Source organism: Lagenorhynchus albirostris, chromosome 9 (genome assembly GCF_949774975.1).
Source record: "Lagenorhynchus albirostris chromosome 9, mLagAlb1.1, whole genome shotgun sequence".
Classification (NCBI taxonomy): Eukaryota; Metazoa; Chordata; class Mammalia; order Artiodactyla; family Delphinidae; genus Lagenorhynchus; species Lagenorhynchus albirostris.
Window position 1 is genome coordinate 93,950,197 of NC_083103.1, and position 16,833 is coordinate 93,967,029.

General features: G+C 51.2%; 1 protein-coding gene across 1 annotated transcript in view; it reads right to left on the reverse strand.

Annotated features, from left to right (window-relative positions):
* The window catches only part of DSCAML1 (DS cell adhesion molecule like 1), a 327,097-nt gene extending 310,867 nt beyond the window's left edge, over positions 1-16,230 (reverse strand). The window contains exons 1-2 of the mRNA XM_060157966.1: positions 16,145-16,230; positions 12,437-12,583 (exon numbers count right to left, since the gene is read on the reverse strand). Of these exons, the coding sequence (XP_060013949.1) occupies positions 12,437-12,539 (103 nt within the window). The 5' untranslated portion in view covers positions 12,540-12,583; positions 16,145-16,230. The remainder of the gene's footprint in view (positions 1-12,436; positions 12,584-16,144) is intronic.
* Positions 16,231-16,833: the final 603 nt, after the last annotated feature.

Here is a 16,833-nt window from a genome sequence, read left to right on the forward strand (position 1 = left end):
GGTCATTGAACCTCTCTGAGCCTCTGTTTGCCCATCTGTAAATGGGGATAACTTTTTCACACAGAATTGTTACAAGAGTCAAAGTGTCCTGTAAACTCTAAAAGCACAATACAGATCTACTCACTAATATTACAAAGAGACTGTCGAGCTTGCCTTAGATCCCTGTACTGCTTAAACTGCGTGACGCTGCGGGGCCTTTCTTCCCACAGGCCTCGCTGGCAAGTTCCTGCGTTCACCTTGCCAGTGCCCTGACTTATGGGACAGCCCCCTGGAGAGGAGACAGGAGAAAAAGAGGGAGTGTGGGGTGCAGGACAGAGGTTGCCTGCGGCCCACCGGCCTGAAGGAGGCCCAGGGATCATTCTTAGGAAATCCAAGGGTTGACTTGGGTTCCAGGAGGCTGAGCAGGGATGATCGCCATGTTTCTGGGAGCATCCTTAATCACTGAAGACCAACTCCCAAAAGTCCTTCCAGAACACTCCTTACTCAAAATCTTCAGCGGCTCCCCACTGCCCTTCAATTACACGCACTCCATGCAGCTTCAACCACACCCCACCCTTAGATGGATCCCGAGCTGCAGCCAGACCTGGCTTTTCTCCCCCAAGAAGCAGCCTTTGTTCTCAGTGCTCCCAGATTTCACCCCCGTGGCCTCCTGTAAGCAGAGCAGGGTTCTGCAACCCAGTTGCTCACCAGATGCACCCTGGGGGCTTTCACAAATACAGATGCCCGGGTCTTCCCCCAGGGATCCTTACTTAATCGTTTGGGGTGGGGTCTGGTCAGTGGTGTTTTTTTTTAAAAAGCTCCCCAGGTAAAAAAAAAAAAAAAAAAGCTCCCCAGATGGTTCTAAAGTTGTGAGCTGACAGGTCTAGAACAGTCTCCCCTGCAGGAGCCCCGCCTGCCAAACATCCATCCTCCAGGACCCATGGGAAATGCCACCTTACACAGTGTCTGCGCTCATCATAGAAGACGGGGCTCCTGCCTCTGAGCCCCGAGAGGCTGTGTGTTTCCTCATCACACTCTGCCTCATGTTGGGATCACCCGTGTCCCAAGTTCATCCTACCTGTCAGACAGCAAGTCCCCTGAAGATAAGCAGATCGTTCCCCACATTCTCCGTGCTTCTGTTTACCCTTTTTGAACCGAATTGGCCTCACTAAATAGTGATCCATCCAAAACTGTCCATGAAATTCAGAACATGTGGGCCACCCACATTCCGACCCAGAAGACGAAGAGGGAACGAGAAGTTGTCCTCTCTGCTCAGGAGAAAAGGCCCAGACCTGAACACTCACCCAGACACACTTCTGACCTAGATGCTCCCGTGGCTATGCTGTTTCCCATGGACAGAGGGCCAAGGTGTCTGCCCCGGTCTCCACTCTGGGGTGTCTCTGAGGGTCTAGATTCTAGGTGAATCTCTCACCCCTCTCCACAGGCAAAGAAGGGTGAGGGTGAGTATACACGTTTGTGTCGTCAATATGTACAAGTTACACCATGCATGTTATTCATGTACATACGCACATATGTGTTATAATTAAAATGCAGGAAGAGGAACTTCTCCAAATCCCTTGAGATCCTCAAGCAAAGACCCTTGGGAATCACTGTCTAATAACACAGCATCTTGCACACAGGAAGTGCTCAAAAAACATTTGCTAGATTAAATAATGAACTGAAAATTCAACCAACTGACTGTTGCTTATGCCAACACAGCCATCTAGAGAGATTCAGGGGATGAAGCCAACCTAAGACATGGCATTGCCAGGAACAGCCTCATGGAGTTTGTGTTTCTTCCTGCAACCCATTGGGCTTCCCACAACTGCTTGCCTCAGCCTATGTCAGGAACAGCAGGCTCTGGAATATTCTAGATACAAGCCCTTTCCTTTTCTGTGTCCCATTCTGAAGGGCAGTCCAAGAGCCCACCGGACCACCACACAGAGGACAAAGGTCACCCGATGCCTGGCTGCCCAATGCCACTCACTGTCATAGGCTTCTGTCTCCCACTCTGTCATCTGCTTCCCAGCTGACGGTCCAGATTCTGGCAGATTCCAGGTCCCTAAATATATGCTCTGACCTTGAAATGGAGCGGGGCGGGAGGGTCTCCATGTGTGAGAGGAAAACACTCCCAGTTTCCAGGAAGCCTCTGAGCCCCACTGCCCTCTGTACCGGAAGACAGAGGGCTGTTCCTGGTTCCAACTGGCTTTGCATTCCACTGCAAAAGGCAGGCTCGGCAGCCCCAAAAGACACATGCCTAAACTCCTGAGAATTCTGCACACAGCAAGATGACAGGTAGACTACAAAAACCAAGATTATAATGTTAGGGAATGGGCTTCAGCCATGCAGGGTAACACGAAGGACTTACCCTGCCTCTGACCCAGTATGACAGCTGTCTCCTAGCTTTCCTAACCTGTGCCCTTCACCCTGAAGGCCAAGTGACCTCCAGGGTAATGAGAGCCAAGCCCATCCCCCTGTATATTTATCCTGGATGCTCACCCCCTATATACTCACACCTGCATGCTCACTCCTATACACTCACTCCATGATGTTCACCCCTAGATGCTCACCCTGGACGCTCACTCCTATATACTCACCCCTGGATGCCCACACTTGGAGGCTCACTCCTGGATGCCCACCCCTGGAATCTCACTCCTCACAGAGAGACTTTCCAGGTCTCAAGAAGAAGATGACTAATCCCAGGCAGTTAATCATGTGTCTGCTCAGAACTAGGAAAAATTGAAAACCTACAGATAGAGAAAGGATCTATATGTAGAAAGTAGATCTATATAGAAAAATATAAACTATGCATAAAAAACATTTTCCCTGTAGAGAAAAAGTACATCATTTCTATTCCTCTCATGTGAGGAAACTGAAGCTCAGAGAGGTTAAAGGACTTAACTAAGGTCACACGGCAAGGAAGGAGGAAGACGGGATTTGAGCCCAGGTATCTCTGAGGCCAGAGCCCACACCCTTACAGCTTTGCTACACAGCTTCCCTCCACCAAAAAGGGGCTGCAGGTAGGTCCTGCTGATGTGGGGCATCGCAGGAGCAAATGAAGACTTTATTCTAGCAGCCCCAGAACCACATCCTTCCCTTCATTTAAATCCATCTCATTTACAACCTAATCCAAGGGTCAGTCCCCTTCCTGGTTAAACATTCCTCCAGGTACTCAACAGTCATTGTCTGAGCACCTACTACGTGCTGGTACAGTGAGGCTTGTGGCGTGATGAATACCAGCTCCCCTCCCAACACGACCGCCATCCAGCTCTGGCCTCTGCTCTGCCGGGTCCCACATGGTTCCAGCTTTTGCGGCGAAGTCTCACTGATACGCAACAGGGTTCAAAATCACAGGCTTGGCAGGAAGTGGCGTCTATACATAGCTCTCCCACTCGGTAAGCACCGTTGGCTTCTTCTGAATAAACGCTACCCTACCTTAAATGCCAGAATCCGGCGAGCAATACTGCATGTTTGTAATGAGACTGAGAACTAAAGGCAAGATTGATTCTGATGTGAGCACCAGCAAAGCAAATGGGTTTTTGAAAACCCTATAATTTCCCTGCAACCCTTGACTTCACTAAACACACATTTTTAGACTACAGCACAGTTAGGTAGGCATTAAACAAAAATGAGGTAGTCTAATGATGATTTATGTGTAGGATAACCTTCTATAAAGAATTCTGCTCTGATATCAGAGTAACTTACAGAGGTGCCAACTTTACGAAACAATGCCGCTTGTTCCGTGTCCACTGCCACGGTGTGATCCCAGGGCAGAGCGTTCACCGGCAATTGTCTTAAATCTCCTGAAATTCACCCAGTGGGTGCTCGGGAAATGCATCACCTGCCATGAACTAAATGGAAAAGCAAAACATGACACATACATACGCCTCCAGAGGCACCTGTGAACACAGACATTTCTGCTTGACTGAGGAGCCGCGGCTGAGAGCTCTGGAACCAACCAACTGGCAAGTGGATGCAGAGCAGCCCGCCCACCGGGAGACTGGCAGGGGTGCTGAGGAGCTGTGGGCACGTGCTCCAGGTGGGGCCTCAAGAGCTCCTGGATGCAAGCATCAAACCGGAGATCTGGTACCCACCTCCCTGGCTGTGTAAACTTGGGAGGGCCCTTCAGCTCCCCCAGGCCTTGGTTTCCCTGCCTATTAAGTGAAGTTAAGGATGTGTCACCCTCAGATGGGGTTGGAAGGGTTCAGTAAGATGCTGCCTGTGAACCTGCTTTATAAACCAGAAAGCACTATATAAGTGAAAGATGACACAGGCATCAGGGCACAGCTGCGAGGTGGCCCAGGTCACCTCTAAGAGCTGAAATCAAACCGCCCTGGGCTCAGATCCTGCCACACCACATGGCCTTGGGCAGGTGACCAGCTTCTCTGCCTCAGGCTCCTCTTCTGCAAAATGGAGATAATAATACCACCTAGCACGTAACGCACTTATGAAGATGAAACGAAATGACTTGTGAAAAGCACTTACCACATATGAGCTCAATAACTGATCACTTACTTTCTTACTATTATTATCACTATGATTATCATTTCAATTTAGGCCATCTGACTTAGGAGAGAATTCCTTTGCTGCTTCTGAACACTTCCTTGTAATCTCTAACCTGCAAAGCACGTGTTAAGGCATTAGAAGGTGGGATTTTTCTCTCTGCCCTCAAGACGAGGCTCCCTTCCCCCATCAAATCAAACAATAAGCAAATACTACCAGCAACGTTAAGGGCCAGCTGCCTTTTCCTCTCTACAACTGCCTTGATGAGAGAAATAGTAATTGTCATGAGTACCTGGGACAGCCCTCATGCCGGAGTCACTAAAGTACTTTACAAAGAAAGAGCTTGGGTTTTAGGGAGAGAAGCTCTGTGTCCAAGCACAGGCTCTGCCACTGAGAAGCTGTGTGCCCTGGAGCAAATTGCTTGGCCTCCCTGAATCTCACTTCCTTTTTTTTTTTTTTTTTTTTTGCGGTACGTGGGCCTCTCACTGTTGTGGCCTCTCCCATTGCGGAGCACAGGCTCCGGACATGCAGGCTCAGCGGCCATGGCTCGCGGGCCCAGTCGCTCCGCGGCATGTGGGATCCTCCCAGACTGGGGCACGAACCCGTGTCCCCTGCATCAGCAGGCGGACTCTCAACCACTGCACCACCAGGGAAGCCCCATGAATCTCACTTCTTTACACCTAAGGATGGAGGTAGCACGCCCCCCCTCACAGGGTTGAGAAGAATTCAATGGGATGACATCCAGGTGCCTGTCACAGGGCCCTGCATACATGTATGTCTTACTACGTATTTATCTGCTCTTTTTTTTGACTCTTCTTCTAAATGCGCAAGCCCTTGAACCTCACTGTGTCGTCGGTTTTCTCATCTGTAAAATGCGGAAGGGAATGGGGGTTCCTGTGAGGAGCCAACAAGGTTGCCTCTTCTTTTTTTTCTAGAACTAGATAGAACCTTTATGAATTAAATATCCTGGCATCCTTTCCAGACTTCTCTCTCACCACTTCTACTTACCCTCCAGCCAGGTCACTCCATCCTCCCCTTCCCTGCTTGCCTTTCCCCGTGCTGTTACCTCACCCAACGTGCTATTTCTGCTCCAAGGCCCCCCTCCCCTTCCTGAGCCTTGCTGGGCTGCCATCATCAGAAAGAACCCCAGCCTCCTGGGTATCTCTTCTTGGGAAGATACCATAACCCCTAGATAAGAGCTGCTGAAGGGAAGAAACATGTCATAGTCAAGTTTAATTCCTCTGCAAGGCATGAGACTCTGCCTAGCACCTATTTGTTAAATTGCCTTGAGCACATCATTTATTTCATATTAGCATACTGACCATCCCAGCCCATTTTCTCCATGCCCCTAAGTAGTCAAGAGCTGAGATCCCCAATTTTGCATCTAAACTACAAAGTGTCACAGGAGGACCCCACAGAAGTGGTCTCTGTCCAGGTAGCTCTGGAGCAGCTCGGTGTAATGGAGACCAAGGACCACCAAGTCTAGATCTTGCAATGCCACCAATTTTCCACATGACCTTAGGCAGTCTTCCTTCCTGCCTGCCACAGGGCAGTCCAGCAGGGGGAAAAGAGACTGTCATTTCATCACCATCATGAATCATCTTTTCTGAGCACTGGAGGGGAAAGGGGTCTGAATGAAATACAGTTCCTGCTCTTGATGATTAGACATTCTCATAGTGGGAATAACACAGATTTTACAATATTACAGGACAAAATATGATTAGTGTCTTCAGCAAGGAACTGATAAATTTTGGAGGGAGCTCAGAAAAGGATCCCCTGGAAGGAGGTTAATCTGGGTGATTTTTAAATCCATTCTTAGCAGAAATTGGGAAAGACATCATGGGGGGAAGAAAGGGGGTATATGAACCAGACTTTAAAAGATGGGAAGGTTTTAAACAAAGAAGGAAAGACGTCCAGTAGTAAAAAAAAAAAAAAAAGAGCACCCTATGAGTAGTTCAGATACTGTGCCCTGAGAATGAGCCGGAGAGAAGGGGGAAGGGGCATAAGAGGGCATTGGTCTGGGCCTGAGTTTCTTTATCAGTAAATGAAGAGGCTGGACCACGTGACCTCCAAGGCCCTTCTAGCTCTGACAATCAGTGACTCCATTCATCTGTAGCCTACATGTGTCCAACTGGTTTCCGAGCACCACCTGGGCTCTCTCTCATCTGTGCCATCCCCTGTCCAAGTTGGTGGAGACTCATGGGATCAAAGTAGCTTTAATATCAGCTGGAGCAAAACGCAATTAATACGTTGACACTGCGTTCCAAAGCAAACCAAGATAATATCTGATTGCTTACTGTGCTGGAATGATCATCCTTGCCCGTCAGAGCTCACAACATGAACGGAATCCTAAATTCCCAGATCAGACCACCTTTGTGTCTCCCACTGGGCCCAAGACGGAGCCAGTGCCCAAGAAAACCTCCTTGTTAGAATGACTGCCCACTGATCTTTCAGCTGGAGAGCTGCTGACCTTCAGAAAAGCCAAAGCCTCTGGTCACGGCACACAGAGCCAGAGGCCAGGACAAGGGCTGGTGACATGTTTCTGTCCCCAAGCAAGTGCAGGAGACAGGGACACGCCCTCCTCCGATGTTGGAATAGTCCGTTGCTAATAAGGAGCCTGCTCTGGAGAGGCAGCGGGGAATAGTGCAAGCCGGAGGACCCCAGCTCAAACCCAAGCCACTGATGAGCTGTGTGTTCTTGGCTAATTTGCTTAACTTCTCTGGGCCTCCCTGTCTTCATTTATAAAAACTGGAAAGACAAACAAACAAAAAACTATCTTAAAGGGTTATTGTGAGGATTAGAGATAATATATGTACAATGCCTAACACAAAAGAGGTCTTAGTACATGATAAATATTATTATTAATCTTGTTATTATTATTATAACAGGTGCTATGAGGGCCCTGGGGATAAAGAGATGCAAAAGATGGAGTTGTACACCCTCCTGCAGCAGACAGACAGAAACAACAGCCTCTAACGTGAGACACAGTGAAGGAAGTGCTCCAGGAATGGAACCAGAGGACTGATAGATCTGCTGCAGGCTTATGTAAAACTTCGTGGAAGGGGACACACATGAACCATGTTTAAAGGACAAAAGACGAGTACAGTATCAATAAGGAAAAGAGGGAATCAGTGCAGACCAGGCAGAGGAGATGCAAGACCAAATGCAAAGAGGTACGAAGACCCATGAACAATTTGGAACCCTGGGGACAATTAGCGCGACGTGGGTGATGGGTGGCGGGCTCACTGCCTTCCCACCTATGGTCCGGGAGCACTGCCCACTTTTCTGAAAAGACCCCTCTGGCCAGTTTCTCCTTGCTCCTGCTTCTCCCCTCCCCAACACAGAGTGTCCCCAGTGCACTCCCAACCTGGCCAAGGCAGGATGACAACCCAGCAGTCCAGAGCCCCAGCCACTTAGACAAGGGAGCTGCTCCAGGCTTGCCTTCCACAGCACCGGCAGGTACATCTGGCCCGCATCTGAGCAGTGTCCAAAACTCCCCACTGGGGCCCAGACAGCCAGTCAGGATGCTGGGGAAGAGCATGCTGGGAAATTCCCACAAGGAGCCTGCACCAATATAATCAGGTCTGGCAGAAATTAAAAGCTATTAGGAACAGGGCCGGATTTACCTTTATATCCAATAACATGCATTGTAATGGTGATCATGCAGATGGGAAATTAAACCACATCCCGGCTTCACTGGAGGCCTTAATTTTAATTTATGTCTATGCACAGCCCTTTGCCCTATTACCCCCCATCCCACCCGCTCTGGAGAGCCAGTTGACCTCCAGACCAGGTCTCCTGGGAGAGAAGTAAGGGGTAGGAGTCTGTCAGCTCATAGGTGAGAGGCTCTGTGCTTTCACACACACATCTCTGAATAGCCTGACGGGAGGAAGTTGATCAGCTCGGGGGGCAGGCAGTAGGTGGCTCTGAGAAAGGTAGCACTTTGGGCTGTCTGTCCAGCCTGTGCGAAAAGCACAGCCCAAGAGCGGCTCAGAGTTTCAGCGGAGGCTCCAGGAGGCTTGCCTGCCCTCCCAGTGTGGACAGCTGGGAAGGCCAACCCGTAAGCCAATACCCAACTCACGGAGCTTGCTTACGCCCCGAGTCTCTAAGTCCTTCCACACCCCCTCAGAGAGGCAGACCATTCACAGGGGCCTGCAGCCACCCCGTTGGGCCCCTCCTCCCAGGGCACCCACCCTCCCCAAAGAGGTGTCTCCCGGGCCCTGATTGGCCCGCGTCAGCCTCCGTTCGTCCTCCCGGTCTCTCGCACCTGCTCCCGCTGGCCCCGTGGTTGGTGGAGGATCTGAGCCCAGCCGGCCCAGAGATCAAAGTCAACACAGTCTTCCCCGCTCCAGAAGCTGCCCCTGAGGAGTCAGAGGGAAGTCACTCAGGCTCCTAAGTGCTTCCTGAACCTCAAGGTGGCCTCAGCATTAAATCTCCCCCCACCGTGAGAAGCTGCCGTCCAACATCCCAGCCAAAACACACGCGCGCACACACACACACGCGCGCGCACACACACACGCGCACACACACACACGCGGGGCAGTGTGGTATGGAGAGCAGAGAATCCTATTTTTATGGAAAAAAATCAGTAAACGATTTGCATCTTCCAACATTAAAGCCTGGAGCAGGTGGACCCAAGTTCTGGCCCTTCATCTTTAGAGCACGGAGGATGCAAAACTCCACTCCCTCTGGTCCTCATGAATTCCTCCGGGAGGGTGTTCGTTGGACTCACGTGCTCTAGAAAGTCCATCCCTGGATCTAAAACGTAGCTGTAGAGGGATCTAGAATGATTTTGGATGGGGCTGGAGGGCTGGGCAGGGGAGGAAAATTCTCCAAGGCTAAAGGAAAGGAGGAGGTTCTACAGGCAACGTGTAACAGAGCCCTGCAGACTAGAGTCCAGCCCACTTCCCTGATAATTATGTCCTTTGGAGCCACCAGCCCGGGCTTGACATCAAAGACAGCCCAGAAGCACCAACTACAAGCACCAACTACAGTGAGTCTGGGGGAAGCTCAGTGCCTCCACACAGGAGCCAGGTTAATCTTCGTCTCTCCTGTCTGAGCTGAGCTTCTAACTACCCCAGGCCCACTGCACCCAGCCTTATCCCAATGCCTCCCGTATTCTTTCAGAACTCTCCTGATCATCTGTCATGCACCCACTGAACACTTGGTGAGCATTTGTCCTGGGGGTGCAAGGCGGTGCGTCAGGAGCCTAGGGATGTGCGCCCTAAAACAACCCAGGTGCCACCCTTGGGAAACTCAGTCTAGTGGGGGACACAGACTCTGTTACACAGAAATATGTACACCTAAACAGGAATCGGCAATACAGAGAGGAGAACGCTCTCATGCCCCCAAGAATCATCATCACAGCTCCAGCCCACCCTCAGTGCGTGGCAGGCAGTGTTTGAAACATTTGACATACATGAACTTGTTTCATTTTTTTTTTTTTTTTTGCGGTACACGGGCCTCTCACTGTTGGGCCTCTCCCGTTGCGGAGCACAGGCTCCGGACGCGCAGGCTCAGCGGCCATGGCTCACAGGCCCAGTCGCTCCGCGGCATGTGGGATCTTCCTGGCCCGGGGCACGAACCCGTGTCCCCTGCATCAGCAGGCGGACTCTCAACCACTGTGCCACCAGGGAAGCCCTCGTTTCATTTTTACTTGAACCCAATGAAGTAGGTCAATCATTACCCCTATTTTATTATCACTGGGGAAACTGAGGCACCAAGGAGGTAAAAGACTTGCCCAGAGGAGTGAGCTTCAAGCCCAGGCAGTCTGATCCTAGATTCTGGGCTCGTAATCACTACACTTGCCTTAGTTCTTCCCTACAAACCAGCATTGACTTTTTCGCTTTCCTGAGGCCAAGGCTCTCCTTGCCTGGAGCACACAGCCTCCCTTGTACTCAGAGTGACACTTCATAGGATACATTTGTGCAGGTCCTGGGAGGTGGTCCTGTGCGGGAGTTCAGGACATAGGCAGAAAGAACAGACCTGGGTCCAGTCCTGCCCTCTGTGTGATAACATGTGTGACCCAGAAGTCCCTTTACTTTTTTGAGCCTCAGTTTCCTCTTCAGTAAAGTGGAAGAGGAAAAAAACACACTTATGGACTTTTTTGTGAGGATAAAATGAGGTCACATATGAAAGTTTCTTAGCCCAGTGCCTGGCATAGGGGAAACACTCAAAAATGTATTATTATTATTTTAATGAGTATAACTCTTGGTCCATAAACTCAGGTGTATAAGAAATATCACATGTCTTTATGTTCTTTACATCACCTTCCATGTGACTCTGTTGGAGAGACAGGACATTCAGTCTCCATCATTGTTGGTGCATTCCCCAGGGACGTGCCAAGGTCCAGGGTCTCTCTGGTCCTCACCAGCCCGTTGTCCCTGCCTGCATGATCACTCTGGGTGTTGGGCTGTGCATCTCATGCCTCATTTGGACACAAGAACCCAGGCCTCAGTCCCAGACCCCAGAGAGCCACACACAGCCACCCCTCTGAGGTCCGACCGCTTCCTCCCGCCATACCCCCTGAGCTGCCTACAGCAATACCCTGCCTCTGGCATCCGATGGTCTCCTGTCTGTTCACCGCCCTCAGAGGCTCTCCTCCCCGGGCAGAACACCCATCCTAACCTTTCCTGTTTGCTCACAAAAGGCAGGAAGAGCAGGTGTCTTCAAGTAGCTTCTGATTCCTGTCCAACTACAAGCTCTGAGACCAGGAGATATAATGGCCTGGCCATCGACTTGGGACTGAGAGAAGGAAAAAGTTCCAAGAGCAAAACACAAATTAATGTCTCAAAAAGAGTATCCTGCCACGTTGGCTGTCAAGGTGCTGAAGCATCGGTTCGTCTCCTATAGCTCTACCTTGGAACCACTCAAGGAGATTTAAAACAGCTAGTGCCCAGGTTCTACTGTTAAAGATGCTGATTTGGGGTTGGGCCCAAGCACTGGTGTTTTTCAAAGAGCTCCCCAGGGGTTCAATTGTGTAGCAGGATTAAGAATCCCAGCTTTATAGGTTTCATGCATAGAAGTCTGTCTTCTCCAACTAACCTGAAGATCTTGAAAAACTAGAACCATTTCATATGCCCAGCAATGGGCCATCGATGCTGGGGGGGCACTCAGGGAGCATCTGGTCAAGTGCTTCCATTTTACAGAAAGGAAAACCAAGGTCCTTGATGGAGGAAGAAAAAGCGTCAGGGCTGCTGCCATGGGCAGGGATGCAGGGAGAAATGCTGGAGTGACGGGAAAACCCCACAGTTTTGTAACTGGAGGCCTGGAGGTATTTTGAGGATCTGAGGTCCTCTCTTGAGATTTCCAGACCTGTTTTCCTGTTGAAGGGACAGCCCTGCATAGGAACCAGCAATGGAGTGCCTGCAATCACGGCAGCTCTAACAAGGTGACCCTACAGCATGGTCTCAACCTCTTTTTGCAACACCTGGCACCTCCAGCGTGAGGCCGGCTAGAATTCTGATGGAGCGTCTAGGCAGCTCATGAAATAAAAGTCCCACGCGCATGCTCACTCAAGTCTGGTCCTCCGAGAATCCCAGGAACACGGACCACACACCGGCCTCTTATCGCTCCTCTCCCCACAGTCTTTCACAGATAAGGTCCTTCCAGCCTTGCCTCCCATCTCTAAGGCCAAGGGCAAATCAAATAGCTGGTGGCCAGGAAAGACAGTGACCCCGCTCCTTCGGGGCAGCACGACCACCCTGTGTCTGACGGGACCTTCACACACGCCGCAGAGGCTGCTGCCACGTGGGCTTTCACCACCCACACGGAGACGCACCAAGCCGAGACCAAAGACGCTTTTTTGCCAAAGCATCACCAGAACAATGAAAAACCACTTGCCAGGACCAACCTCAAGAGCTGGGTGAGCTCAGCCACCAGCTCAGTACCTCTGATTCTCCGCCCCCCCACCCCCCAGCATCCGGGCCTATGAGGCCCCGCGGTCCTCTCTTACCTGGGATGATGGCGACTGTGTCTTTCTCCCAGGACACAACGCTAACGTATTCCTGCACTGAAGAGGGGATGAGGCACTTGAAGACGGCCACGCTTCCACGCATCGACCTTTGATCCTCCACCCGAACGGTGTAGGGTTCCCTGAAAACTGCAGACAGGTTGCGGGGCGGAAAGAAGAGGGTGTCACAGGCTTGACTAGGACACGGTGTGGGGGCCTGAGATAGCCACCTCTCAGCACCCCAGGCCACACTTCCTTCACCTCTTCTCCCACCTCCCACTTGCCCCGCCCGGAAGTTCCTGCCAGGGTCTTATTCCTGCCTTCTCCAGCAACTTCCTTCCCACTCCACCAGACACCCACTCTCCCGCAGAAATACCCAGCCTCCCTCTACAGGACCGTAAATCCAACTTCTAGCCTTTCCAATTTTGGTGAGTTTTAACAAACTGCATTAGATTGTAAGGGCCTGGAGGGCGGCACCTATGCCCTGCAATGGGATTGTATTCAACAAGGGCATGTGTGGTTTCTAAGCAAAAGTGCCGGAATCCCTCTAATTAAACCACGCTTGATTTCCTACATGATTCCTGGGCCCAGGGTGGTAAGAGTTTGGGGCACAATGACCATCATTTGCCAAAAGAAAAACTGTGACACGTGATCTAAAAACAGATTTTTGTGCCACTTCAAAGTGAAAGGCAGCCTGGGAAAAGTTCTGACATACAGAACTTTCTGCCGGGCTCGGTGGTTTATAAGAACAATGGGAGAGAATACTTGACACAGTGATGATCTCTGATAACACGGAACCCCAGAGACATGGGTGATTTCCAAGATTCTACAAAACAAAGCATCCTTGCTGGTTTCTCCCATCTCCTGACACCACCTACAGCCTGACCCCCAGTCTTGCCCCCAGCTTCAGCAGATCCCTTCCCCCACAGTGTGCAGTGGAGGCCTCCTGCCTCGGTCGGTCCCAGGGCTGGTTTCTGGGGCGCTGTTACCTGCAGGTGCTCTACGTATCAGGTCCCATGGGTGGGCTGGGCCAACCTTAGGGGTAGGGCCGAGGGGCCTGCTTCTGCCTCTCTCTCGTCCTCCTCCACTTGGCCTTTCCCCGGGGCCCTCTCTGTCTTTCCACCTCTTCTCTGCCAAGCAGAGCTGGTGCAGCCAGAGCCCCGCTGCTTCCCGACCTTGTCCCTCTGCAGGCACCTGGGCTGTGTGCCCTCCTGCTCTCCCTGCCATGGTTGCCAGGGCAATGCTCAGGGCCCTGCAGCCCCTCCGGCTGTGCACCTGCAGTCCCTCTGGCTTCATCAAAAGCTTCTTAATTGGCTGTGTTTCCCATCAGGACAGCCCTGCCCGTCCCTCCCCAGGTCTTTATTCTTTCCCTCCCTGTGTTGTGGCTGTGATGGGAAGAGACACAGTTGAGGTGGAGGACGGAGGCATGGAAGGAGGCACTCCCAACTCTGTGGGGCCGTGGTCCACCCTTTCGTGGGCTGGACATCGCACTGCCTGCAGATGCGGGGAGAGCAGAGAGGAGGCTAAGGGGAGGGAAGCAGAGGGGAGGGTGGGAAGGGCTGGGGTTTGGGTGCACACCGTGGAGACAGTCCTCGAGAGCCTGCAGAGACCCATGGTTAGGAGCATCAAACAAGCAGGCCCTGTGTCCTCCTCTGAGCAGCAGTGTAACCCTGGATAAGAGCTCGGCCCTGTGTCCTCCTCTGAGCAGCAGTGTAACCCTGGATAAGAGCTCGTGAACCTTCCGGAGCCTCGGTTTCCTCATGCGTAAAAGGAAACAATAACAGCAGAATGGAGAAGGCCTGGCACGTGGAAAGCACTACAGCAATGCAGCTGGTCATTACAGCCATGCCTCTGTCATTAACTGGCTACAGGTGCCCTTCGGGCAAGTGACTTAAACTTTATTTGACTTAGTTCCCTCCCTTGTAAGACACACGAGACAGGATTATTGTGAAAACTATATCCTAACCCAATAACAGGCAGGTATTAGGAGACAGAACATGGCTTGCCCTTAGCTCAATCCTCCAGGCTGTGGAGGCCAGAACTGGGCTCCAAATCCCGGCCTCAGGGCTCCCAGTCCAGCACCTGGTGTCGTGTTAGGGGGTTAGTGCTGTTCCTGAAAAGAGGATCCACGGGGAGCCCCAGAGGAGATATCTAAGCGGGTCCTCAGAGCTCACACTCTCACACCCCCCTCCCCCAACCAAAGCAGTGGATGAAGACCAGCTCTTTAATTAAGAACTCCCACCCCACATCACCCCTACACACACCCATTCCCAGCTGCTTGGAACCTTCTACGTGTGAGAGGCTCTCCTGAGGCGGAAGGATCTTAATTCAACAGAGCGCTATCTCGCTGAACCGTCACACGGAGTGATGAATGAAGTAGGTGCTGGCATCTGCTTTGCAGATGAGGAAACTGAGGCTCAGAAACACGTGTCCTCTGCCTAAGGTAAGTGGCAAAGCTAAGATTCCAAAGCACAACACAACTTTCCTTGAGGGCCTGACTCCTTGCCAGGACAGGAAGTCAGAGATATCGCAGGATCCATCGCTAGGCACGCAGGCTGGGGAGACTTCCCCGGAACCCACTCCCCTCTGCCCGACACAATCGCCAGGAAAGATGGCACGCCCAAACCTTGGAGCCACCGCAGAGAGCTGGCTGGAACATTATCTATCCTCTCCCACTCAAAAAGCTCTTCTAAGAAAATCATTCCCCAAACTTCCATGCTTTATTACTATTCGAGGCACTTTATAACAGATTGGGACTCACCAGCATATCATGACAACCTAGTTAAGAGTAGCTCATCTAAGCCATGCACTCACCTCCAGACCTAACCCAGAGAAATGAGACTCTCTAGTTTCTGTAAAGAGAACAGCTGAGAAGCCCTCACTTCCTTGCTTCCATCACCTCTTCCCAAGACCAGAATGCTTCACTGCTAAGAGTTTTCCATCATGAATTTTACCTAAATGCCTATTCTCATGAGATACCTTATATTCAAATGTCTATCGACAGTGGAATAGATAAATAAAGTGCAGTATAGTCAAACGAGACTATACAGCAATGAGAATGAATGACATATAACTTCACACAGCAGTAGGGCTAAACCCCACAAACAACAGTGAGCAAAAGATTCAAGGGCATATGTGCTGTAGGACTCCATTTAGATAAAGTACAGAAACAAGTACAGGCAAACATCTGTCTTGTTAGAAGTCAGGGCTGTGGTTTCCCCTAAGGGTGGAGTGACTGTAAAAAGCATGAAGGGGCTTCTGAGATGCTGATACCTTCATCTGGATATTAAACTTTGTGCAAATTCATCAAGCTATATACTCACAACATGTGCAGTTCTTTTATATACTCTCTTTCAATAAAGGGTTTGTGTGTTTTTTAAAGAAACTCACTGAATTTTTCCATGAACCGAGTACTAAAATGAGTACATTACTTAATATAAATGGGCCCTATCTCCTCGGACCATCACACGTAGTGATGAACAAGGTGGGTGCTGGCATCAGCTTTGCAGATGAGGAAACTGAGGCTCAGAAAGGTGCGTTCTCCACCTAAGGACACACAGGAAGTGGCAGAGCTAAGATTCCAAAGAACAGCATGATTTTCCATGGTGGGCCGCCTTGCCTTCTTCCATGTTACACACACATCCTCAAAACGACAGGTGCTGCCGGCTCCCCATTCCCGCCCTGCAGGGGAGCCCGTGTCTGGTCCTTTACCTGCTTTGACGCGGATGTCGGGACTCCGGATCTTGCCGGCAGCATTCTCCGCGGTGCAGAAGTAGTCATTGTCGTGGATAAAGCTATTGAAGGCGGAGGGGGAGAAGGGGTAGAGCTGCAGCGTCCCGTTGGCGTGGACGTGCCGGATGTGCGGCACGTCGTAGATGTCGTCCCCCGTGGCCAGGTACCATCGAAGGGCCGCACTGGGGGAGCCCGCGGCCGGGCAGGGCACCACCACCCCCACGGAGCTGGAGAAGGTCACCTGCTGCAAGGAGTCATTTACAAAGTAGAGGCTGGTGCCGACATCTTCAGGGCGGGCTGCAGGGGAGGGGAGAGGCTGGTTAGCGCCTGCTAATGATACCCTCGTAGGCCCGGGAGGCTGCAACACCCACGCTCATTCATAAAACGTTCAAGCACCAGTCATTCAACAGCACTACTGAGCACTGACTGTACACCAGGCACTGGCAACGGTGATGAAGAGACAGTTCCCACCCTGCATAAGCTTCCAGCCTAGCACAGGGATGGCAAACGTTGAAACGTCTCGTCCTCCACGCCAAGCCGAGTCCACGGAGAGAGGCAGCCACCGCTCTGCTATGGTGAAGGGTCCCAAGCCATAATCCACGTCCCCGCACCCCAGCCGCCCATCAACACTTCGGGAGAGACACTGAAATTGCTTAGATAATGGGTAT